The 25,628-nt window shown below is 45.0% G+C and overlaps 1 protein-coding gene and 1 long non-coding RNA gene across 2 annotated transcripts; one reads left to right on the top strand and one right to left on the bottom strand.

The window, feature by feature from the left end:
• LOC117805855 lies at positions 1-25,628 on the bottom strand. The gene is made up of 4 exons (XR_004629536.1): positions 25,615-25,628; positions 17,955-18,061; positions 2,698-2,835; positions 1-112 (listed from the first exon to the last, which is right to left on the bottom strand). It is a non-coding gene; the product is annotated as an uncharacterized LOC117805855 (long non-coding RNA).
• si:ch211-168d23.3 (BRD4-interacting chromatin-remodeling complex-associated protein) lies at positions 5,036-21,332 on the top strand. Its single transcript, XM_034674430.1, has 13 exons — positions 5,036-5,141; positions 6,613-6,658; positions 6,802-6,844; positions 7,052-7,117; positions 7,324-8,832; positions 9,163-9,423; positions 9,594-10,146; positions 12,063-12,211; positions 12,479-12,540; positions 14,980-15,128; positions 15,772-15,866; positions 15,970-16,072; positions 19,253-21,332. Exons 2-13 carry the CDS (start codon positions 6,618-6,620, stop codon positions 19,960-19,962), a joined length of 3,741 nt encoding a protein of 1,246 aa, XP_034530321.1. The 5' UTR covers positions 5,036-5,141; positions 6,613-6,617; the 3' UTR covers positions 19,963-21,332.

Genomic DNA, 25,628 nt, shown 5'->3' with positions numbered 1-25,628 from the left:
CTCGTGTTGATTTTTCATATTCCTCCTCCCTCTCTCTCTCTCCTCCTCCCTCTCTCTCCTCCTCCTCCCTCTCGCAGGGTGAGATTGACTCGGGGTAATTGTTTGTAAGGATCTGCTTTGGAGTGGAATACAGTTATTTTCTCCTTTTCACTGGATACAGTCACAAACAAACACACACGCCTCGCAGAATAGACTTTTTAGAGACGATGGCTGGAAGAAAATTGACAATAAGAGGAACAAATGTTGCTTTCAGACTCCTCATTGTCACTTCTTTTCCCAAATATCATCACTTCTTACTCTGAGTAGATTTTTTTTTACCTGCCTTGAAATAAAAACGCTCTGTTGGGCTTTCCAAATAAAGATAAACATGTTTTATACTTCCTGATTTGCTGTCTTTTCTCTTTAGCTCTCTCTTCAGTCTCCTCCCTCTCGGAGCTGAATGTAAAAAGTTCTGCTATAAGATGTTACAGATGCATGTGGGATTCATTCTTCACACACATATCCTCCATTGGCTCCTCTTTATCTTTTATCCTCTCACTCTCTTTACTTTTCTTTCATCCAGCTGTTTTATTCCCATCCTCCTCCTCTCAGTCTTTCACCTGCTCTGTCCCTGCAGAGAGAGTAAAGTGCCGCTCAGACTGAAGCTTTGCTCTGCAGCTTTGCACGTGGCAGCCTCCTCATGTTGGCATAATACAGCGAGCAAATGATCTCCAATTATTGATTTGTGAACTACTTTCCCCGAGGAAGTATTTACAGTTTCTGGACTTGAGGGAATTAAAGAAAGGGGGAGGAAATCAATAGAGTGAAAGAGGAACATCTGTGGAGCTCCACGGTGACTCGCGGGGACATGGAATAATAATAACTTTATTTATAGAGCACAAAGCGTGATTCAAATAACAAAGTGAACCTTTTCACAGACAGGGAGGAGGAATTTTAACAATGCAAAACAAAATGCAACGCAAGAGGTTAAAATGAATAAACTTAAATTAAACAGAGTGAAGTGGTAAATTATTGTTGAGAGGTTTTCAAGGGTTAATAGATAAAATAAATAAATAAATAAATATGGATGAGTAAATAAAAGCATTAAAAGGACAATAGAAGAGGTTTTCAGAGTAAGAGGACGACATCACATCGAGAGAATTAGAAAAAGTGAAAAGGTTAAATTAGGAACATTCAAATAATAAATGAGAAGAAAAATAAATAAATAAAAGCAATACATAATCAAATACAATTTAAAAGAATTAACTGGTTGGATAAAGCTTAAAATAATAATAAAATAGAAGTAAAAGCGGTTAGAAAGATGAAGTCACATAAAAGCAAGTCTGTAAAAAAAGGTTTTAAGAAGAGATTTAAAAGATGCTACTGACTCTGCAAGCCTTACTATGGAAAAGGATTAGGGCCACTGAAAAAAGTTAATTAATTAAGGTCAAATATATATTTTTATTATTATTGTTCTAAGAAAAAAAACAGAAATCTGAGATTAAAAGTCAGAATACTGAGAAATAGTCAGAATTTTGATTTTAATCTCAGAATTCTGACTTTTTTTCTCAGTAAAATAATAATAATAAAAATATATTGGACCTTAATTATTCTTTTTTTTAATGGAATGAAGTCAGAATTATGAAATTAAAGTCAGAATTCTGAGAAAAAAGTCAGAATTCTGACTTTTTACCATAATAATAATAATAATAATAATAATAATAATAAAATATTTTGGACCTCAATTTTTTTTTGTTCAGTGGAATAGAGCAAGACATCTAAGATTAAATTCAGAATTCTGACTTTTTTCTCAGTAAAATAATAATACTAATAAAATATATTGGACCTTAATTATTATTTTTTCAGTAGAATAAGTCAGATTTCTGAAATTAAAGTCAGGACTCTGGCTTTTTTCTCCGAATAATAATAATAATAATAATAATAATAATAATAATAATAATAAAATATATTAGACCTTTTTTTCTCAGTGGATTAAAGTCAGAATTCTTTTCGGAATAATAAAAATCATATATATATTTATTCAGTGGCCCTGATCCTCCTCCCGCACTGATCTCCTCGGGGAGGTCTTTTTAAAGTTGAGGGTCTCTCAGGGAGAAAGTGGAGCGTGTGTCCCCGGCTGATGGAGCTCAGGAGGCGGACCTGGTCCTCTGATAAACCTGGATCCTCTCTCTGGGTATTTTCTGCACCTTTTGTGTTGTGATGGGCTCAGCCTGTCTGTTTCTCACACCCACCCCGGTACCCCCCTCCCTCCTCCTCCTCCTCCTCCTCCCTCCTCCTCCTCCTCCTCCATCCCACCCTACCCCACCTCCCCCTCCTCCCCTCTCCTCCTTTTAGCATCTGAAAAGACCACTGAGTGAGAATCGATGGCGCAGAGGCCCGCTTGACAGGACAATAAACCACAAAGAAGGGGTGAGTTTTTTTCTCTCCTCCTCTCGCTCGTGTTTTTCTCCTCAGGATTTCCTCTGCGGGCTGATCGTGGAGGGACGCGCTCCGGGCTGGCTGCGTGGAAACGATATTTTAACACAGGGCATCTTTTGTTACCGAGATATGATTCCCAGCAGCAGCAGCAGCAGCAGCAGCAGCAGCGGGCTCAGGTCCCACTCAGGAGAAAAACACGCAGGAAAAACACGCAGGAAAACACGCAGGGAAACACGCAGCATCGTGCGGGACATTGATTTGACATGAACACACATTCACCTTATGTAACCTCCAAACGCATCCCGGCGTGATGGAGGGAGGATAGCAGGAACACGCTGCTGCTGCAGGTTTAGATGAGGGTCGTTTGCGTGGATCTCATTGGGCGCTGCGGTACCTGGAGGGTGTTAATGCGGCTCCCTGGTTGTAAACAAGAAAATGTCAGAAGCAGCAGGACCAGGGAGGGAGGTTTGTCTTTTTGTTTTGGAGGGTCCCCCCTCTGGTAAATGGGCAGAACATAGTGAGGAACCGTGCGTTACACAGTTCCCCTTTTTTCCTCTCCAGCCATGAGGAGAGAGGACAAGTCACATCCAAGGCGTCTATTTACAGCCTCTCATGTCTGTGAGAGACACAACAATAGCTCCCATTTTCCTCATCAGCCTCAGGGGTGATCAATACTGAGAGAAAAGGAATACAATTAGGATGCCATTATGAGTATAGGATTCCAGTCTCAGGAGCAGCAGCTGATGAATCATATCATATTGATCTTACATGTGTTTGTGCTTGTTGGTTTAACCTCATGTGACCTGACAGCATGTGGTGGTGGTGGTGGTGGTGTGTGTGTGTGTGTGTGTGTGTGTGTGTGTGTGTTTGCAGTGGTGGAGCCAGACAGTTTTGACTTGGGTGGCCAAACTGGGTAGCTGACTGTTAAAGGGTGGCCATGCGTGGAAAACATTAGGGGCTTACCCCAAACCTAGGAGGGTTACTTCCAATAATCACATCTACTCTAACTTCTTTTATAAAAGGATTTTAAAAATGTAACTCGACAGAGTGTCACCATTTAAATCTGCTGATCTGAACTCTCTAAGGACTCAAAATGAAGATGATTGTCCAAAGTCAAAGCATCAACAAAAATAATATTCAAATGCACAGAAACTCCTGTCTCTGCAGCTTGGTGAAACACAACAACACAATAGCTGATTTCAGTATAAGTAATGCCTCTGACATGGCAAATAGCCAATCATGTTTCAGAATTTCAGGGTGGCCACAGGGGTGACCAATCAGTTTTCAGTGGTGGCCAGGGCCACCCCCTGAATCCGCCACTGTGTGTTTGTGCCTCCAGCCTCTCATGTCTGTGAGAGCCACAACAATAGCTCCCATTTTCCTTATCAGCCTCAGGGGTGATCAATACTGAGAGAAAAGGAATACAATTAGGATGCCATTATGAATATCAATCAATCAATCAATCAATCAATCAATCAATCAATCAATCAATCAATCAATCAATCAATCAATCAATCAATCAACCTTTATTTGTATAGCGCCAAATCACAACAAACGTTATCTCAAGACGCTTTTACAAACATAGGAGGTCTAGACCACTCTATGTCAAATCCTGAACAGAGACCCAACACCAAGACAGGGTAAGACTCAGTCTGACCCCACCTTAATCCACCATGAGCATTGCACATCACAGTATTTAGCTAGTTACAGTGGTGAGGACAAACTTCCTTTAACAGGCAGAAACCTCCAGCAGGACCAGACTCATGTTAGACAGCCATCATGCCTCGACCGAGTTGGGTCTTGAAAGACGGATAGAGGGGAGTAAGATAGAGAGGTGACAGTGATGAGACGAGTAGTAGAAGCTGTTGCAGCAGGAGCTCAGGGACTCCAGAAAGGTCTATGGTTAGTAACTTTAATGGGACAGGCAGAGTTAAAGTAAGAGACAGGCAGAGAGAGGAGAGAGAGGGAAAGACAGGGTCCCAGTGTGTCAGTCTAAGCCTATAGCAGCATAACTAAGACCTGGTCCAAGCCTGATCCAGCTCTAACTATAAGCTTTATCAAAAAGGAAAGTTGAAGCCTACCTTCAATCCAGTCCAGCATCTGTGAGGTAAGTAAGTAAGTGATGAGGGGGTTGGGGGGAAGGGGGTGAGCTAGGATCCAAGTGTGTCAGTGCGCCAGTTCCCCCGGCAGTCTAAGCCTATAGCAGCAAAACAAAAGCTGGTCCAAGCCTGATCCAGCTCTAACTATAAGCTTTATCTAAAAGGAAAGTTTTAAGCCTACTCTTAAAAGTGGAGAGGGTGTCTGCCTCCCAGAACCTGACTGGTACATGATTCCAAAGGAGAGGGGCCTGATAACTGAAGCTTCTACCTCCCATACTACTTTATTGTAGAGTATAGGATTCCAGTCTCAGGAGCAGCAGCTGATGAATCATATCATATTGATCTTACATGTGTTTGTGCTTGTTGGTTTAACCTCATGTGACCTGACAGCTTGTGGTGGTGGTGGTGTGTGTGTGTGTGTGTGTGCCCTCCAGCCTCTCCACCCGCACGCAGAGGACCGCAGAGATGCTCCAGCAGAGGGAGGAGGAGGACACGTCTCTGTCCCGCCGCCCCGGCCTGGCATCCCTCCGCCGCCTCCAGACACTGAAACCCGGCCACGACTTCCCATGAGGCCACCAGCAGAACTCAGCGCGCCCGCTCTGTATGGGGCCTCTCACATATGAAGTAGGTTCATGTTGTGATCCGGCTCCTTCTGGACGACTCAGGAGGAGACTCTGTTCTGTTTGTTTGGAGGACACACTGGGCTGGAGATAAATCGCTGCTTTGTTTCATCTTCAGAACGCTTTGCTCTGTAATCCTCATCATGGTGTTCAGGACTCAGATCTGAGGGATGGACTGATACCTGTAGTCCAACACAACATAACCCACATTCTACTTAATCCTGTCAACGTTTAGCTTCTTTTATTCCATAAAACTGAACTCTTTAACCTCTTAACATCCCTCACAAGACAGAATCTGGAAGAGAAAATGCCTCATTGGTTTTGCTTTTCACAACACAAGTCTAGGAGTCACAGGAAAGGATCCCATGTAGACACAGCTTTACTCTAAGGGTCTTTAGGTGCAGGTTTGTCCTAGTAGATTAGATGTGCAGGTGCCATGTAGAGCCAACTCTTGCCCAGCTTCCTGCTCTATCCACTCTCCTATCCTCTCTGATAGGAGACTTAAGAAGCCCCCCCAAAAACAACAACTTTAATCTAAGGGTTGTTTTTGACTCACATCCTGGTTCTCAAATTCAAGGATTTCCCTCTTTTCTATATCAGATCCCTTTAAGTATATCTCTGTCTAGGCGATTATCGACCGGAGAAACTTTACCCCTGAACTACGTGTGTTTCAAAGGTGGACCCAGGGTCTAAATTTAGTTCAGGGGTAGATTCTCCCCCCTGAAGAGCCCCTTCTAGGGGGGTAGTAGGTCCCTTTCAAAGGTCCCAGGACTTTCGGGGGGCAAGGCCTGCAATGCTGAACGTGTCTGATTGGTAAATTAACCGCAGTGTTTTTATTCTGCCCTCCGTCCACAATAACATCACACACATCTGTGATTCACTTGATTTAGCAGCTTGTAACAGTAGTCTTCTCTCAGCCCACCGTGAATGCGTCTCTCCCGGTGTTCCGGTTTTAAAAGTGACCCTGTAAACTGGAGACCTTCAGCTGAACGTGTCAGTGTTTGTGGAGTTTACACAGCTGTTGAAACACAGAGGGAGGAGGTCAAAATGCACCTTCTGATGCATTCATTTGGATTTTGAACTCGTTGAACTGCAGTTCCTCGAGTGTCCACTGGAGGAACACGGGAAGCCACATACACACACATTCAAAAAGGCGATCTTTACAGCAGAAATGTGTTTACTGCTGAAAAGTGCAGGATGTGAGGAGAAAACAATCCAACAGACGAAAACTAAAACATAAATCATACAGCAGCTTTTAAATCATCTATGCACGGTTTTAAAAAAGGGCCCAAAGTGGTGTTACCGTCAGGTCAGAGGGATGCTCTCATTCTCTCAGACTGAGTCTGAAGCTGCTTATTGAGAATTTGAAATATTAGTTTGAAGATGAAAAGCAGCTCTTAAGTTATAGAATCAAAACCTCTCCAATAACTCAAATGTTGCTCACATGTTTGTGTTCCCTCTCCTCTGTCTCGTAGTTGACATGGAGGATGAAGATGGGACTTGTCTACTTGATGTTTTGTGGTGAGTCTGCATGATTCCTGACCCTGGAGGTTTTCATTATAAAGACCATAAAAGGATTCCCCTGAAGCCTGTACTTTACTTCAGCGGCAAATGTTCCCGGAGATAAAACTGATTCTGATGTGATCCTCTCTTTGTCTTTGCAGTGACCCCCAAGCCCTGAACGACTTCCTTCATGGGACCAATGAGGTAACAACAGAGTGTTAGATAGAGAGGGACTCAAATACAAAAATCAATAGTGCAAATGATAGATTCCAGATGGGAGTATTTCTTGGCACGTGGTGGTGTTAGCTGCACAAAGGAGGGCTGACAGAGTGAAACAGAGGCGTGATGTTGAAGAGTGTGCGTGTCTTACTTTGTGCCGCGACCTAAAACGGACTGATTTCCTCCCACCAGCTGCAGACTGAAGACCTGCTCATTAACTCCTCCTCTGGGGAGCCCTCTCTCTTCACAGACGCCCCGGTGAGTGTCTGGATCCACAGCCCGCAGCGTCACAACAACCTGCATGTTCCCCAGGAGAACCATTTTTCTCTCTCCTCCTGTGCCTCAAACTGCTTCCTGTTAACTCCTGCTAATCACACATTCTCCCCCTCCTCTCTTCCCTTCTTCTTCTCCTCCATCCTGTGCTCTGCACCGCTCTTTCCATCTCCTGCTGCTTCCTCCCACAGAGCCCCGTCTCTCTGCTGGGAGATGGCAGGGATTCCCCAGACACGCCTCCGCCTGGGTGTGTGGATCTGTCCTTCCTGGAGGAGGCCCTCCTGTCATCGCCAGAGGGTGGGGACGACCCGCAGGTGGTGCAGGGCGGGACACCTGTGGAGGCTGGATTTGAGGGAAAGAAGGGAGAGGTGGAGGAAGTGGAGGAGGCAGAGGTTGCGTGTGATATCCTGCAGCAGAGCCTGCAGGAGGCTGAGATCACAGAGCAGACCATGGCTCTGGAGGCAGGTCTGCAGGGGGACAGCCTGTCCCTGTACTCCCCCGCCCCTCTCCTCCCGCCCCCCTCCGTACCGTTCATACCCAAGTCTGTGACCTTACCCCAGATCACCCCCGCTCTGCCCAGAGATACACAGGCAGCCGTGGAGCCCCCACAGCCCTCCCTCCTGGCTGTTGGCCCGGGCTGCCCTTCTCTTAAACCTGCAGCCCCCCCTCAGCTGATGGGGCTCCTGCCTGGAAATGTGTTCCCTGCTGCCTCCCCAGAGACCTCCTTCTCTCTGAGTCCAGCCCAGGGGTCCAGCATGATCATCCATAAGGCTGTTCCCAGTATGACCAGTCGTCCTCTCATCACCCCTGCCCTCAGAGCGGCAGCAGCAGCTCCGGGCATCGTCCTGCAGCGAGCCCCCCTCCACATCCAACCCAAGCTGCCCATCAGCATCCAGCCCAGACTGGTTCAGATCAGCCCCAAGCCTTCTGGACAGAAACACGCTCCAGGTCTTACATTCGTCCCCGGGACCGGCTCACCAAATATTTTACTGTCACAACCTCCAGGCCAAAAGCCCTCCGCCCCCCAGCAGCAGCCCCCTCAGCAGCTCCACAAACCGCTCAGCCTGCAGCTGGTCAACCAGGGCGGCTCCTTCGTGCTACAGCCTCAGGGACTCTTCCAAGGCCAGAACCAGTTCCTTCTTCCAGGCCAGTCCCCTGTTACACTTGCTCAGTCTGCCGGCGCAGGCCGACCTCTGCTGACCCCCAGCCACCACGGACACCCGGTCCACAGCCTGACCCCTTCCCCTGGGCAGCTCGTGGACGGCTCTCAGATCCTCACTGTGCCCCAAAGACAGCTGAACTTCAGCCCGGTCTTCACCCCTACAGGGCAGCTAGCGCTCCGCCAGGCCACCGTGCTTTCAGGACCTTTGCAGCTGCAGTCGGCGCCTCCTACTGTCTTCCAGATGCCGGCACAGCTGGCTGGAACCTACACACCAGGGGGACAGGCGCAGCGTGCCACCCTGGTCCACAGTCCAGCTCTCGGGAACCACATCACCCTGATCAACAGTTCAGGGGTGCTTCCCCCGGATCTCACTTCCATCTCGATTGTAAACGGTCTGCCCTTCGCCACCCCGGCCCCTCAGAGCACGGTGACAGACGGACAGCTGAGCCTCCAGCAGGCCTCTGTGGTGCTGCTGCCAGAGAGAGCTGTGCAGGAGGAGAGGGGCGGATCAGAGGAGACCTTCCACCAGCTACCACAGGTCAGCATCCCCTCTATGTGGTCTCTTTTGATAGCAAAACATGCTGCCGTGTTTCAGCCGGTCTGCTTAATGTTGCATGCATTTATTAGCTCCCATTAAAGCTCAGATGTGTTGATGCTGCTGTTTTTAACGTTTCACTGCAAAGACTCTCGATGGCATACAGGATGAAATCAGCAAAGACCAGTTTGTCCACAGGGGGCGCCAGAATCAACACAAACCAAAAGTTGCTTACAGGAGCTTTAAAACAATAACATCTCAGTGTATAATGAATTGTCATAAGACGTATTTCATGCAGTGTTCATCAGCTCTGACATCTTTTTTTCCCACCAGCAGTACGGACATGTCCTCCAGCAGGTCTCGGTGCAGCCCCCCTCTGCAGGTCTGCAGTCCCCTCCTCCTCCTCCTCCTCCTCCTCCTCCTCCTCCCCCTCCTCCTCCTCCCATGGTCACAATCCTGCAGCCTCCTCCTGAACCTCCTCCAGCTGTGGAGATCCCTAAACTCCTGATACCCCCCGCTGACCTGAGCCAAACAGAGGAGGAGACGACGCACTCGCTGAGTCAGAACGAGGCCTTTATGCAACATCTGCAACAGGTCAGAGACGAAGGAGACTCCACTCTGAGGGTTCTCAGGGGATGGTTTATATTTCTATGAGGATCAGCTAAAGACACAATCAGAGTCAAGTAGTTTTAATGATTAGAATCTGGTTTGTAACCCCTCTAACTTCCCTTTCTGATCCTCTGTTCTCCATCTCTCTATCTCAGCAAGCACTTAGTTCTCCTCTCACGTCCGAGCTGTTGGTCGGAGCTCTGCCGGTGGTGCCGATAGAGTCCCTGAACTCCCCGGTCACTGATGAGCGAGAGACCCAACAGCAGACTCATGCGGTCTCCGGTCAGGACTCGCACAGTGTGCTCTCTGATCAGTGTGTGGAGGATTCTCCGCTTCACTCAGACCCAGAGGACACGCCGCTGATCTGCTCCCCCGCTCCGGTCCAGGACGCCGAGAAACCAGCTCCGGCTAGTTTCTCTCCTCCGGCTGCACCCGAGAGCTCAGTCTCCCAGATCACAGCTGCACAGCCTCACAGCGAGCCACAGGTCCAGTACCAGGTCCCCCATCAGGTCTCACAGGCCTTGTTTGCACGGAACCAGGTCCAGGTCCAGATTCAGCCCTCGGTGCCCCAGCCTCAGCCCTCGGTTCAGAACAGTCCGCCCCCTCTGCGTGTCTCGGTGCCTCAGCAGCAGTCTGAACCCACAGCTGCTCCTGCAAGTCTCTCCAAAGGAGGGGACGACCCCGCTGTCCAACAGCACACACACAACAGTGAGTGTCCTCATCACCTCACTCAGTCCTCACTCTGTCCTCACTCTGTCCTCACCCTGTCCTCACTCTGTCCTGACCCTGTCCTCACTCTGTCCTCACTCTGTCCTCACTCTGTCCTCACTCTGTCTTCTCTCTGTCCTCACTCTGTCCTCACTCTGTCCTCACCCTGTCCTCACTCTGTCCTCACTCTGTCCTCACTCTGTCTTCACTCTGTCCTCACTCTGTCCTCACTCTGTCCTAACTCTGTCCTCGCTCTGTCCTCACTCTGTCCTCACTCTGTCCTCACTCTGTCTTCACTCTGTCCTCACTCTGTCCTCACTCTGTCCTCACTCTGTCCTCGCTCTGTCCTCACTCTGTCCTCACTCTGTCCTCACTCTGTTCTCACCCTGTCCTCACCCTGTCCTGACCCTGTCCTCACTCTGTCCTCCCTCTGTCCTCACCCTGTCCTCACTCTGTCCTCACCCTGTCTTCTCTCTGTCCTCACTCTGTCCTCGCTCTGTCCTCACTCTGTCCTCACTCTGTCCTCCCTCTGTCCTCACCCTGTCCTCACTCTGTCCTCACCCTGTCCTCACTCTGTCTTCTCTCTGTCCTCACTCTGTCCTCACTCTGTCCTCACCCTGTCCTGACCCTGTCCTCACTCTGTCCTCACTCTTTTCTCACCCTGTCCTCACCCTGTCCTGACCCTGTCCTCACTCTGTCCTCCCTCTGTCCTCACCCTGTCCTCACTCTGTCCTCACCCTGTCCTCACTCTGTCCTCTCTCTGTCCTCACTCTGTCCTCACTCTGTCCTCACCCTGTCCTGACCCTGTCCTCACTCTGTCCTCACTCTGTCCTCACCCTGTCCTCACTCTGTCCTGACCCTGTCCTCACTCTGTCCTCACTCTGTCCTCACTCTGTCTTCTCTCTGTCCTCACTCTGTCCTCACTCTGTCCTCACCCTGTCCTCACTCTGTCCTCACTCTGTCCTCACTCTGTCCTCACTCTGTCCTCACTCTGTCCTCACTCTGTCCTCACTCTGTCCTAACTCTGTCCTCGCTCTGTCCTCACTCTGTCCTCACTCTGTCCTCACTCTGTCTTCACTCTGTCCTCACTCTGTCCTCACTCTGTCCTCACTCTGTCCTCGCTCTGTCCTCACTCTGTCCTCACTCTGTCTTCTCTCTGTCCTCACTCTGTCCTCACTCTGTCCTCACCCTGTCCTCACCCTGTCCTCACTCTGTCCTCCCTATGTCCTCACCCTGTCCTCACTCTGTCCTCACCCTGTCCTCACTCTGTCTTCTCTCTGTCCTCACTCTGTCCTCACTCTGTCCTCACCCTGTCCTGACCCTGTCCTCACTCTGTCCTCACTCTGTTCTCACCCTGTCCTCACCCTGTCCTGACCCTGTCCTCACTCTGTCCTCCCTCTGTCCTCACCCTGTCCTCACTCTGTCCTCACCCTGTCTTCTCTCTGTCCTCACTCTGTCCTCGCTCTGTCCTCACTCTGTCCTCACTCTGTCCTCCCTCTGTCCTCACCCTGTCCTCACTCTGTCCTCACCCTGTCCTCACTCTGTCTTCTCTCTGTCCTCACTCTGTCCTCACTCTGTCCTCACTCTGTCCTCACCCTGTCCTGACCCTGTCCTCACTCTGTCCTCACTCTTTTCTCACCCTGTCCTCACCCTGTCCTGACCCTGTCCTCACTCTGTCCTCCCTCTGTCCTCACCCTGTCCTCACTCTGTCCTCACCCTGTCCTCACTCTGTCTTCTCTCTGTCCTCACTCTGTCCTCACTCTGTCCTCACCCTGTCCTGACCCTGTCCTCACTCTGTCCTCACTCTGTTCTCACCCTGTCCTCACCCTGTCCTCACTCTGTCCTCACCCTGTCCTCACCCTGTCCTCACCCTGACCTCCCCCTGTCCTCACTATGTCCTCACTCTGTCCTCTCAGAGCCAACAGCTGCCTTGGTCGTGGAGAGTAAAGCGTTTACTCTTGATGTCCATCCGCCCTCTCCTGCAGCGCCGGGTCTCCAGGTTCAGGGGCCCCCAGCTCCCAGAGAGGGGGCCCCCACACAGACCAGCCAGCAGACCAGCACCAAGGTGAGACCGGACTTAGACAGAGTCATTAAAAGGCTCAACAGACTAATCGCTGCAGAATGAATAAAATGAGACAGCTCGTGTGTTCCCTTCATCACAGACAGATCCAGGTATTAGACTCTGTGTAACGCGTCCTCTCAGGACTGAATCAGAACCGACAGGCTTTGAAATTAATTTTTGGGTTAAATGCAGCAAACATATCATTAATGACTCAAACTGCCCCCCTGTCTCTCTCCCCTGATCTGCTCCTAATTGTCCTCTCTTTGCCAGCTGGCAGCTCCGCCGGAGCAGCAGAGAGAGGAGAGGCTCACACCAGCAATGCGCCGGCACAGGTAAGAACAGAGCTTCAACTCAGACCCAAAGAACAACACATGAAATAGAAATCATTCAGCAGAGGACTGAAGCCTTTTAATCTCCCACATGAGTAGGACTTCACTTCAGAGAGTTAGTTTTATCGTTGTACACTCAGAGAAGTCACGTGTTCACTGAGCAGAATAAATAAAGGAGAGTATCTCCACCAGGAGTTTTACTGTTACATTCAGTTCTGTTGTTTTGTGTTATTGTCACTTTTTTAGGGTTGAAGATCACCTAGATTTAATCTAACATGTATCGTTGGGTTCGGTGTAACTTTGTTTACTTGTGTTGTTTCAGTTTGTTTACTCTTGTTGGATCTGACTCATTAAGTTCGTGTTAGTACGACTAATTTAAGAACTGATTAGCGCTTTAAAAACTGAAGTAAACAAACCCGATGAAGAGAAGGAATACGCTTTATGTGTAACCATGGAGTGTACAAAACATGGACGTCGTCTCAGTGGAAATGCTGATACAAGCTAACTTTTGGTCGCCCTAGTACGAGGATAAGAGGCGGAGCAAAGGCCGCCCTTTGACCCCACTAGCTAAAAGCTACGATGGGCCCTAGTTATGCAAAACTCATGACCTTAACAAGCTCAAAGTGAACGAGTTATGAGCCATGCAGTTGGTATGTTGATCTCTATATCTTCACATTGGTGCTAATGGAGTATACTTGGTTTTTGGAGGCAGCCCCAAGTGGACACTTAAGGAACTGCAGTTTTTGGGACTTCTACATCGACATTATTTTTCTATTTTTTTGAATCAAATCTTTTTCTTTTTTTTTTAAAATAACAAATAGTGTACATTGTGATCACATTTAGCAAGTAGGTACAATGGCTAAGCAGCCGCACACACATTTAAGTTTGGATATTCCTACATAAATGTACACACACATAAAGTAAAATAAAAATACATGAATAAATGTAATAAATAAAAACCCACCCCAGAACAAAACTGAGACCACCAGCTGCATCAGACCACAACACAGATCCTTAGAGAGGCTAGAAGCAAAAGAAGCCAACATTTGATTACACTCTGTTCACCTTCATTTTTCATCATGGGGGGTTATTGCAGCCTGGTTGGTGTCAAAGATGGAAAAATATTGCAGAACAAACCAGATATTTCACAAGAGATCTGAATTTGCTGAAATAGACGATAAACTGACGATGCAGAAAAGAGCAGCGTCCTTTTTGAACTGTCAACAGATTGGACATCAGGACTTAATCTGTAAATAACTAAAGGAAGGAAGTCACTCTAAAGAGTCCAATCAGTAACATCTGAGTAAAGATCAAACCATGTTTTGATATGTTCACATCTAGGATGCATTATAATTTGCTGCTACCTATAATACTCTAACTCAGCATTGTAAAAACTGAGTTGAATTATTCCTCTCAGATTTGTATCCACTGATTTTTCCTTTGCACCCTCTGTCTGCTTCAAACCTCTAATTTTAGTGAAATTATTCAGATTTTTTAATGAGTAGGTGTTAAAGTCATAGATTTCCATTTATCCTTGGACTAATCCCACGTGTCTCTCTCGGCGGTGTAATCTGCCCTCAGCTGACCCGCCGTGTCCCGCCTTAATGTCTCCTCAGGCTTACTCAGGATTTCACTCGTTAAACATCTGGATATGATGAGCTGCAAAGAGGCTCTCTCACCTCGGTTATAATCAGCCGGTTCATGTGTTAACAGTCCACTGGATTAACTCTGATCCTGCAGTAATGTTTTTAATCCGGGTCCTCCAGGACTCCTTACGTCTACTTCTACAGGAAGTACTGCTGCTGCTGCTCCTGTTAGGACTTCTGAGTCTGAGGAGCAAAATACTCCACAGATCTGTCCCGTTATCTCTGTAAACTCCCGCCCTAAAGTCCTCACATTTATGAATCACCCACAGAGGCTTTCAGGGAGTCAACTCCTGATTTGGACCCTGGTCCCTGTGATGCAGAGCTAACGTACCTGGGGTTAAATATCATTCCTGCACAGGAGCACTGCTGGGTTTGTGGCTCTGTTTACAGTTACTAAAAGCCGACCTGTTCATTGGTGTTTGTGTAAATCACTTCAAGGGAACTTTAAGGGAAGAAGAGTCCAGATTTAAACTTTTTTAACACGTCAACAGTTCATTTTTATCATCTAGTACGTCTTATACCACTATTCCTTCTGTTACCACCACTGTTTACTGCCTTTACAACTAAAACTCAAGTTTAGCTAACGTTGGGTGTAACGTTCCCTCCTTCTTCCCTCTTCAAAGAAACATTTAGACTCTTAAAGGCACCCCATATAAACTTTTAAATTCTAAGGAGCAAACCTGAACCCTCCAGACTCTGACTGCATGTTGAAAACCTCTAGAATCCTGTCTGTGTCTCCAGACTGTTGTGGACTGTTGCTCCTAGGCTGACAGACTCTTCTGGTTGTCTTGTTCAGGTTCCAACAGCAGATTTGTTTGGACCACAGGACAGTCCACGCCCCCTTCACCGGCCCAGCCTTTTCCACCCTGAAGGACGCCGTCAGACGCCTGCTGCCGTACCACGCCTGCGCAGGTCACCTGCCCACTCAGGACGACTTCGACTTAGGTTGGTGAGCTTTGAATATAGATCGTGTAGAAAGCTGCTCCCCATGTAGAGCTCTCTCTGCTGACTGTCTGCAGTACAGGTCATAAACCCCGCCTCCTTCATGTTAACAGATGGAACATGGTTCAAAATAGAAAGTAGTTTCACTGAGAAGTTTAGTCTTTATTTTTTATTTATGCACACAAAAATACAAACAATGTTTTTAAGAAATATAAAAGCATGTGAAAAGAACATCTTGAAGATTATGAAGAACCTCAAAAACAATGAAAATTTCAGAGTTTACATGTGATGTGGAAAAAGAGGAGTCATCATGATTGACAGCTACGTTGACAAATGAGGCTCCTGCTGCGTTCTGTCTGTCTGTTATAAAGGAGGAGGCGGGGTTTATGAGCTGTACTGCAGACAGCCAGCAGGGGGAGCTCTAACTGTTTCGGCTTCACTTCAGGGAGAAGTTTTGTCGTTCACCTTTTTTACAGTCTGTGATCTGAGAGTGTGTTTAAAGTGAAGAATACGACTCATCATAGAAACGCTGCTTTCTTTTGATCGCTGGCTCTTTAAGACCAAATATTAAGTTTATATTTTAGTAACTTTGTGCTTTTAATGTTTGGATCCTAAAGGTTTTAATTGGAGTTTATTGTGTCCACAGTGGACCAGGAGTTTGACAGCGTGTCTGGTTTCCTGCTGAAACGCACCAAGGACATGGTCAACAAATACAGGCAGCTACTGGTCCGAGAGGCTCAGGTAAGACCAGCAAACACTGTTCATGAGTTAGAGTCACCTTTAAGTTTCTATATGATACAGAAACACATGTTCCTGTGTGACGGGGTGTGATCTGATCTCACAGCAGGAGAGCCCGTCAGCTGAGATGGTGATGCTGGAGCGTCTCTTCCTCCAGGCTGAGCGGAGCGCTTTAGTCGAGGACAGACGGAGAGTCCGCAGAGACCCAGGTCAGTGTCTCAGCAGGATGAACACACACGCCACACACACACACACACACACACACACACACACACACACACACACACACACTCACACACTCACCACTCCCTCCTTTCTTCCATGTGTGTGTGTCTGTGTGTGTGTGTGCATATATCCAATTTTAGTGTTAAATCCCAGCAGTGAGACAGGAGAGTGAATTAGTGACGCTCTCTGTGTTTTTATAACAAACTCATTCAGCGGTGCCTCGGAGCGCAGCACTTAACCTCATATTTGCTCGGGAGCAGCTCCCAGGTGTGAACGTGTAATTAAGCCGTGTGGATGTGGAGCGGGGCCGTGCTGAGAGAGACTCGGCGTGATGACAAGAAAATTACATGAGAGAGGTTAAGAGCAAATTAAAGCCGGGTTGTTATTTTAATTAAAAAAGTTGGACCAAGAAAAAAAAAAGGGGCAAAGACGCGGAGGGAAATGTTAAATGTTTGGCTTCTGTTTGACCCAGACATTAAAGAGCTTCAGATTTTAACTAATAATCATGGAGAGATGTTTCTCTGCTGAAAGAGATCGCATGTGTTTTTCACTACCAGAGGGAAACTACATGTTCACTCTAACACAAGAGATTAAAATTAAAAACTGTTGAATTTGAAGCTCAAAGAAGAGAGGCAGATTATAAAGTTCAAGAGGAAAGTTTACTCTAATCCACAGAAGAATGTAGACCTTTATCATAAAACACTCTGCAGAGCAGCCTGCTGTAACACATAAGAACACGATCTTCCAGCTTTATGAACCAACCAACAGAACTTATGGAGCGCTGTTTCTAAAGTTGTGCAAACTGAAAATAAATAAATAAATAACACACTGAAAATAACAGCTGCATTTTTTATCACATTAAGAAAAAAATTTGTGATCTTCTTTGTGTTATTTTTGTTGTGAGATATATTTAAGTAAAAATCACTGTTAAATCTAAAAGCTAAATATGAATGGAAGTGTTAAATGTTAAATATAAATGTTATATATAAATATGTTGGTATTTCTGCTGGGCAGCAGTGTGATTATGTATATTAGCTAAATATTTAATATCACAGAGCAACATTTAACATTTATATCCAACATTTAGATTCAACATTTAAATTTAACATTTATACTGACATTTAACATTTATATTTGAAATGTATATTTATATGTGACATTTATGTTTATGTTTAACATTTAGATTTAACATTGATCATTCATATTTAACATTTATATTTATATTTAGCAATTGGATTATCACAACAAAATTAAATGTGAAAATGATCACACATATTCCTCTAAATATGATAAAAAAAAAGTGACTTTTAAAAATGTATTCTGAATTTTTTAGACATCAAAAAGCTAAATATGGAGAATTGATGCTGATATTTTCAGTTTGCATAACTTCACAAACTGTCGATACACAGCTGAGAAATCCATGGCATCACAACAAGCAACAGCAAAACAGCTCCACATGTTACACACCAGCTCCACATGTTACACAACAGCTCCACATGTTACACACCAGCTCCACATGTTACACAACAGCTCCACATGTTACACACCAGCTCCACATGTTACACAACAGCTCCACATGTTACACAACAGCTCCACATGTTACACACCAGCTCCACATGTTACACAACAGCTCCACATGTTACACAACAGCTCCACATGTTACACACCAGCTCCACATGTTACACAACAGCTCCACATGTTACACAACAGCTCCACATGTTACACACCAGCTCCACATGTTACACAACAGCTCCACATGTTACACACCAGCTCCACATGTTACACAACAGCTCCACATGTTACACACCAGCTCCACATGTTACACACCAGCTCCACAAAGCAGAATGATTAAATATATTTACTCACTGAAGCTGAGAGTTATTTTTGAATATGAAGGAGCAGTTCTTCTTCTTCTGGGTGAACTTGTTGATGACTTTATGGATGCAGACCGGAAGTTGTTCGATCAGCTGTAACTTCACACTGAGTTAAAGTTTTATCCTCTGCACGCTGATAGAAATACCCCTTAGCTGGTTTGTAAACTCAGAGATTAAAACTTTACTCCAGTTATAATTATCTTCATTCATTATAAAGTTAGCTAGCTAACGAGCCGCTCGCTTCCAGCTGATCGTTTAACTGGCAGACAGCCAATCAGCTGCTCCGCTCCAGTGACCAATGAACACTCAGGTATCGCATGACGTACACCCTGCGCATGCGTATTACTATTTTCCCAGGTTTTAAGAGAGGGGCTCGCTAAACATTCACTCAACGGCCACCGTAGCTCCATAAAACACGAACAAACGAATCCAGAATCATATTATTCATAGTTAAGACATTATGACAGATATTATTGGGGCATTAGAAGATTACTTTATTTGTTGCAATGTCCCACGTGCCCTTAATGAGCAGTCACCAACACTCCTGAGACTTTGTGTGGGATCGTAGGTGCTTCGCGTTTTGCAGTCAGGCCTGTTTGAGTTATGATGACCTCCCTAAACCGTGAGCCCTTCTGGACTTAATCAACGTCAGCAGGAGAGTGATTAAGGGGGTCTAAACTGTAGAACTGGGGATGTGACATCACTTTGAGACTTCTCAGGTAACCTGCATGACGTCATGGAGCTCACCTGAGAGGCATTAGGACGTTTTAATGCACAATTTTTACTTTACTCAAATTCAAGGTGCTTAAGGGACTGACTGTTTAACCACAACATTTAAAATATACAGGCTGAATATATAACTATAAATATATCAATCATACTGTATGTATGTGTGAAGATAAATAGATGTAGGATGATTAAGGCTGATTTCTACATTTACACTTACAGGCAAACAGGCCAATATTTGTTGCAACTTCCTGCTTCTTGTTTACCTTTTTCAAATTTCATGTTAAAACATTCATTTAGTCTTCCATGCTCTAGGCCTTCCTCAGGGAATCCCTTGTTTAATGTCAGAATGCTATGAACTCTGGGTAATTCTCTTATGCTAAGTCTGCAAAAATGCCCACTTCCAGAAAGAGTTCACAAAGGGCTCAAAAGTCTGAGAGAGATCCCTCACACACTTTATGATTTGACAGTGGAACAATCCTAAACCCTCACAGACTCAGCAGGAATGCGCCTCATAGTCAGTGAGTGTGGACGTTGATAACTTTTGGTGTCTCTCTCCTCCAGAGTCCTTCATGATGGCCTTGGCTTCATCAGCGTCTTCCCCTTACTCCTCCTCTGGCCCCTCCCACTCCTGCTCTTCCGGCAGCCCCTCCTCTCCCCCCGCCTGGACCAGACTGTCAGACCGCCCCCCGGGCCTGAAGACGTACCGCTCCAGCTCCCGCGGCGCCCTCAGGCTCACCATCAAGCAGGAGTCCGGCTCCCGCAAGGTGGTGCACAACTCCGCCTGCGACCCGGGACTCAAGAGGGACCACACAGGTCAGCTGACCAACGGGGGCGGAGCTGTGACTGAACGCCACTCTCAGGCACCCAACGGAGCATCCCAGCATCCTCTGCAGGACGAGGAGATCTCAAACGGAGCTCTGCCCTGCGACGCAGCAGAGGAAGTCCCACAGACGGCCCCCACTTTCAAAATAAAAGCCCCCAAAAATGCTCTTTCTATGCCAGAGGCCGGTCGCTTCGAGTTGAGAGATGTCAGCGCGCCGAAACTGAAGTGCTTCAGGTTGGATGCGTCGCCTCGCTCGGAGCAGAGCTTCAGCCCTCCTCCGCCTCCCCCGCTCCAAGAGGACAACATGCTCAGTGAACATCTGCAGAGTGCCATTGACAGCATCCTGGAGCTTCAGCGCCTGCAGGGCCCCTCCGCAGCCCCGGCCAGGGCCCCGTCAGGCCCCGCACTGGACCAGGCTGTCACCAGCATCCTCGGGGGTCACCTGTGAGTAACCCACCCTGACAAGACGTCCACACGGATACACAAAGATCCGTCTGAGGCGGGATCAGAGAACTTTAACTTCTATCTGTCCCCAGAGCTCCGAGGTCTCTGGGTTCACTTAAAGGAGCGATTGTTTGACGGACGAGGAAGGGAAGAAAAAATACAGAGGCACTATACAGAGATGCATACCAGACAACAGCACTATCTATAGTCCCATAGATGTTAGATACTTCATTTCGATGTCCGTTTGTGGAAAAAAAGTCTATTTGAATAGGAGCTATATTGTTTCAGTGGTAGTCAAGTCATTCAGAGGTTTACGACACTGGTGTGAGCTTCATCAGCATATAGAGTCTAAGTAATAGTGAGGATCAACGAGACGTGGAGTAGACTGAGATTATTCAATAGTTTTTTATAAGATTTCTTTCCAAAATGTGAATTTCTTTTACATAGTGCCAAGCTTCCAGGGTATTTATTTTGATAATCTGTGCCAATTGTGTTTTCAGATGAGTTGCATTGAGGAAGGCAGTGTGTGTGTGTGTGTGATGAGCTCGTGTGTGTGTGTGTGCAAAGAGAGTGTGTGGAAACATTGCACCCTGCAGCGGGACAGTGCATAAACCCCCCCTCCTCCTGCAGGCTCCGTCATCTCGGCTTATCGAATGAAACTCCAAAGAATTTGTGACTTGCTACATCCTGAATACACCAGCAAACGTCCGTGTCGTGTCTCTTCACACAAACTGGAGCGTGTGTGTGTGTGTGTGCGTGTGTGTGTGTGCGTGTGTGTGTGTGTGTGTGTGTGTGACGGAGCGGAAAGAACCCGAGGGGAACACAAAGAGAAAGAAAAAGATTGAGCAGTCGTACGTTTTGTTGTTTTCAAAGTTTGGACCCGTTTATCATCCATGCTGGAGTCTGACTGTGAAATGATTTGAGACTTGTGTCCCTTATGTTCTGTCTTAATAACATTTAAGCAATAATGAGTTAGGGTTGTTCGGAGCAGTGAGGAAGAGGAGGAGGAGGAGGAACAGTTTTCACCCTCATTAGAGGAAAACAAGCGCCTTGTTTCCACTGCACAGTGAGACGACTCCTCTCAGCTGGTCTCCTGCAGGAGTCGTGGTGAACTCCTGTTACTAAACCTCCTCTGAGGGTCTGAGAGAGCTGAGCGGACACTACAGAGTCTACAGAGTGACCTCTGGAAGCTTCACGCTGAGAGAACATGCACAAGAGTTAGAGTTTAAAGAAATGCTCAAACTGGAATCAGAAGATGAAAGATCAAAACAGTGAAATAAAATATAAATATAGGAGAAAATATAAAATTATAAGAGAGTAGTAGTAAACATGTCACAGGAATAATTAGGAGGAAAACAGTCTTAATTATGGGGTCAAATGTACAATTAAAATAAAATAAATGTGATAAAAAATATAAAGTTAAGATCCTTTAAACCTGAAAAAAAAAAGTTTTAAATATTGGTTCAATATAAATTATTATTACATTATCTTAAATCATATTCTGGCATTTTTTAAGAGCTTTTATTATCATAATTCATTCTTTATCTCATTATAAAGACATATCAGGATTTTTAAGAATTGCTTTTACTAATTTATTATAATTCCTTTTTTTTTAACTTCATGATTCTTTTAAAATTCTTTATAAGTAATGCATCTCCTAATAATGAATTATTTTCTTGCAACTTAGACTTCTAATTTTCATTCATTATTTCCTCATGATTTTGACATTTTATGGATTTTTCTTTGTGTCCTTATCTTCCTATAAAAATAACCTTTTATCCCAAAATTATGACATTTAATCTCACAATTCCATCTTTTTATAACTTACATGACTTTGTCCTAATTTCTATTTTTCACTCATAACCACTTTTTATCTCATAATTATGATTTCTAAGATTACATCTTTCTGATCTCTCTGATCTTATTCAGTCATTTTGACCTTTTTTCTTATAATTTGATGTTTTCAAAAGTTTGGATGTTTTACCTCATCATTCTGACTTTTATTTAAATTATGATTGTTTCCATAAGATTGACTTTGATTCACTTCAGTGACTTTTATCTCACAATCGTGACTTTATCTTTAGATTTTAAGTCACTACAGTTCAGTTTTCACTTATTTAACGGGGGTGAAATCTGTCCTGTGTGACTTTGATTTTGTATTTAATATATTTATATTTTGGGGCTTTTGCACCTTTATTTATAGATGGGAGGACAGGGGATAGTGCAGGAAACTGGGAGAGAGTTGGGGAATAACATGTGGGAAAGAGGTCGCAGGCTGGATTCGAACTCGGACTACCCTCTACATGGGCGCACAACTTGTTTTGTTTTTATTTTGTTTTATTTATATGTTTTTTTTCTGGTTTTACCTTCTGTAAAGTGGCTTTGAGTACTTAGAAAAGCACTATATAAATTCTATGAATTATTATTATTATTATTATTATTATTATTATTAACCATTAGGCCAAGTCCACGCCCCTCTGTGTTCTTCTCACCACGACTCCTCATGAAGACCAGCTGAGTAGATCCACACTGTGCAGTGATGAAATGAAGCAGGATTGTTTCCAGCAGTGAGCGGTGTGTGTGTTTTTTTCTGTCATTGAAGCCCACGTAGTTTAGAAAATATGTCAGACATGTTTTAGGGTCACTTCATGACGAAAACGATCATGCAATTGTCCAGTTTAAAAAAAAAAAAGAAAACACCAAAACTGTAATTTTCTTTCCACGTCACGCTGTACAGAACGTAAGCCTCTCTGCATCATCACACAGCCTTTGACCAAAAAAAACTAGAGGAATCATCCGCTTCACTTTCCCACACCTAGAGTTCGCTTTAGTTTCAGATCATTAGGATTTACTCCAGGCTGCATCTGTGAAGCAATCTTACTTTTGCAACATCTTCTGTTCATGTGACAATCGTACAGGTCTGTTTGGAAGAAAGAGAGATCTTCTCGTGGAACACTGGAGAGAGAGAGAGGAGGTCGGTTTGGACCCTCTTAAAGATGATCAACATGTCAAAGCTGTAAATTCTCTTTGACGTAAATTTAAAATGTTAAAATGTAGTTTTTGGAGATGAGGGTTTGGTTCATGAATTGGATATAATTGAATATGCCTTATTGTTTATTCAGTGTTCCTTTAAGGAGATTGAATCTGCAAAGAGAAGCTCGTTAATGAGACGTTTTTAAAACCACTTCCAGAGATTTGGGGCTGAAGCTCAAACAGGCCTTCTCATTCCGTGTGTTGCGTTGGTGTTCATGTTGATGTGTGAACTTTTCTTTTGTTGGATGAACAAAAGGAGTTATAATATGCAGTAATTTAAAGATGAAGTCCTCTGAAGTAGTACGGGTGGAAACACACCGGAGATCTTAATATACGCAGTTTGATACTTTGAGAAACAAACTTTGATACCACTCATGTGTCTGTGTGCTCCTAACGAGGAGGATAAAGCCAGTTAGCTTAGCTTAGCACAAGGAATCTTAAGATCGTCACATTGCTGTTTTTCTAACGTCAGGAGCCGAACTTTAAAAAGAGATTATCGTGGATCTGAAGCTTCTTCGTTTCAGCTCTCGGTAAATCCGTCAAGTCGCACTTTCCGTGTTCCTCTTCACTCCTGAGGCTCTCATGTTGAAGTTTTTGGCTTCACCAGGCTGCAGCTGTTTGTTCAAGAAGTTACAAATATCCTCCATGCATTACCTAGCTAGAGCATGAAGCAGCTCAAATCCCCGATATTCCCCTTATTGGTGGTGGAGACCAAAAACAGAGCTAAAAGAGAACAAATATTTTAAAGTCTTCTGAATGACGTTTAATCAAAAATTCACCAATAAGTTTGAAGTACACCTGACTGCAGTGTGCAGTTCCAGGCGGAGCTCAACGTGTGCATGCCATTGGCTGAATCCAACATTTGACTCCGCCCACATGGAGCTCTTGCTGCCTCATCGAAATGAGGCTGAGCAACAGATTCATAACATTACACTGTTTAATAAACCGCTAGTTCTTAAAGTGTTTACCATTAAAAACTGCTTCATTAAGTTGCTATGTTTAAAGTTGTGCTCTAGCTTGTGTCTGCTGCCCCCTAGTGGCCAAAAACTAACTAAACTTTCTGATTGTTTTGGAGCACGCAGTTTGCTCCGGATTCAATTTAACAAAGAAGGAATAACATGTTTCTTTTATTACCTTTGAATACAGGCAGGCTAATGAGCTGCTTGTTTTATGCTAAGCTAAGTAGCTTCCCTCTGGACAGACAGACAAATGAGTGGTTTAAATCTCTTTATCCGTTTCCTTTCTTCTTCCTTTACAGAAATATCCCCCAAAATAAACCGAGAGTCAGATCCGGAGTCCGGGTGTGTTTCCACCTGCAGAGGTTTCACTGTAATGCAGTAAAGATGTCAGAGTGTCTTTCACAGGATTGCACTCCTTGTCACGATAAACTTCTTAAAAAAGGGATTTCCACCAAAGCGTTTGTATTTTTCAGAAAGTGTTTCCCGACGTGTGCCCGCGTTTCTTCTTCTCCTCCTCTCCCCGAGAGGAGGAGGAGATTTGGTGGAGTCCCTTTAAAGGAAGCCGCCTCACGTGCCATCGTTTCTGTCCGCAGTGTTGAACACTGAACATTAGACATGTGCTTCGTTTCGTCAGCATCTGCATGTCGAGCCATTTTTTTGGTATTTATTTGTAAATGTATTTTTTTATTTATTTATTCTGTTTCTGACTGAACTGTGAAACCAGGGGAGCTCATAACTCTAATTCAGATACAAAACATTTGACTGACAGATTGTTCTGATGCCAAAATCAAGAGGCCTTAATTCAGCAAAACTAGATTGTAAAAAAAAAAAGAAAAAAAAATGTCATTCCTGACAAAAAAATCCAACGGAAGTCTCCTTTGAGCCGAAAGTCACGAGTGATTCATATATGAAATGTTAAGAAATCCGCTTTTGTACTCATTTTTACAGACTATTTATTAAACTGTGATTTTGTAAGAAATAAAAAAGGAACAATGAATGTGCTCGTGTTTGTGTCTGCAGACTTCTTTCAGCATCATAAGCCACAGCAGATTAATTAAAGGTGACATATCATGCAAAATCAACTTTTTAATGGTTCTCTACCTGAAATCTGTGTCCCTGTCTACAAACCCCCTGAAAAGTAAAAGAATCCATTCTGCCCCTGTTCTGATTTCTCCACCTTTCTGTAAATGTGTGCTGAAACCAGCCGTTTCAGTTTTCAGTGTTTTTCATACGTCACAACGCCATTCGGTCTGTAACAGGAAGTCAGAGCTCGGAGCTTGTTCAGCCCATAGACTGTATAAAATACAACTCAACCCCTCCTCCGTTTTTCATTCCCTGCACACATGTGTGCTAACAAGGAGCTTAGGAGGGAGGCATGCTAGTTGTACGCTGTCTTAATAAACACAAAGGTCGGTTTGACTCCCCACGTCTGCAGATTTGAAGATCTAGTGCAGGGGTGTCAAACCCATTTCAGTTCAGGGGCCACATACAGCCCGAGTTGATCTGAAGTGGGCCGGGCCAGTAAAACCCTAACATAATAACCTATAATAATGAAAACTCCAAATGTTTCCCTTTGTTTTAGCGCAAAAAAGTACAAGTACTTTCTGAAAATGTTCACATTACATGAACTTTCTTTCTACAAAAGCAGCTGTTGTATTTTTCACCATGATGAGTCTCA

This window comes from Notolabrus celidotus, chromosome 22, assembly GCF_009762535.1.
Source record: "Notolabrus celidotus isolate fNotCel1 chromosome 22, fNotCel1.pri, whole genome shotgun sequence".
In the NCBI taxonomy this organism is placed as follows: Eukaryota; Metazoa; Chordata; class Actinopteri; order Labriformes; family Labridae; genus Notolabrus; species Notolabrus celidotus.
This window is presented reverse-complemented; position numbering and strand designations above follow the sequence as displayed.

Excerpts from the sequence above, each read along its gene's own strand:
- si:ch211-168d23.3 (XM_034674430.1), top strand. The coding sequence starts at position 6,618 with ATGGAGGATGAAGATGGGACTTGTCTACTTGATGTTTTGTG. Across the intron at positions 6,845-7,051 it reads TCCTTCATGGGACCAATGAG|CTGCAGACTGAAGACCTGCT; the intron begins GTAACAACAGAG and ends TCCTCCCACCAG. Across the intron at positions 12,541-14,979 it reads CCAGCAATGCGCCGGCACAG|GTTCCAACAGCAGATTTGTT; the intron begins GTAAGAACAGAG and ends TGTCTTGTTCAG.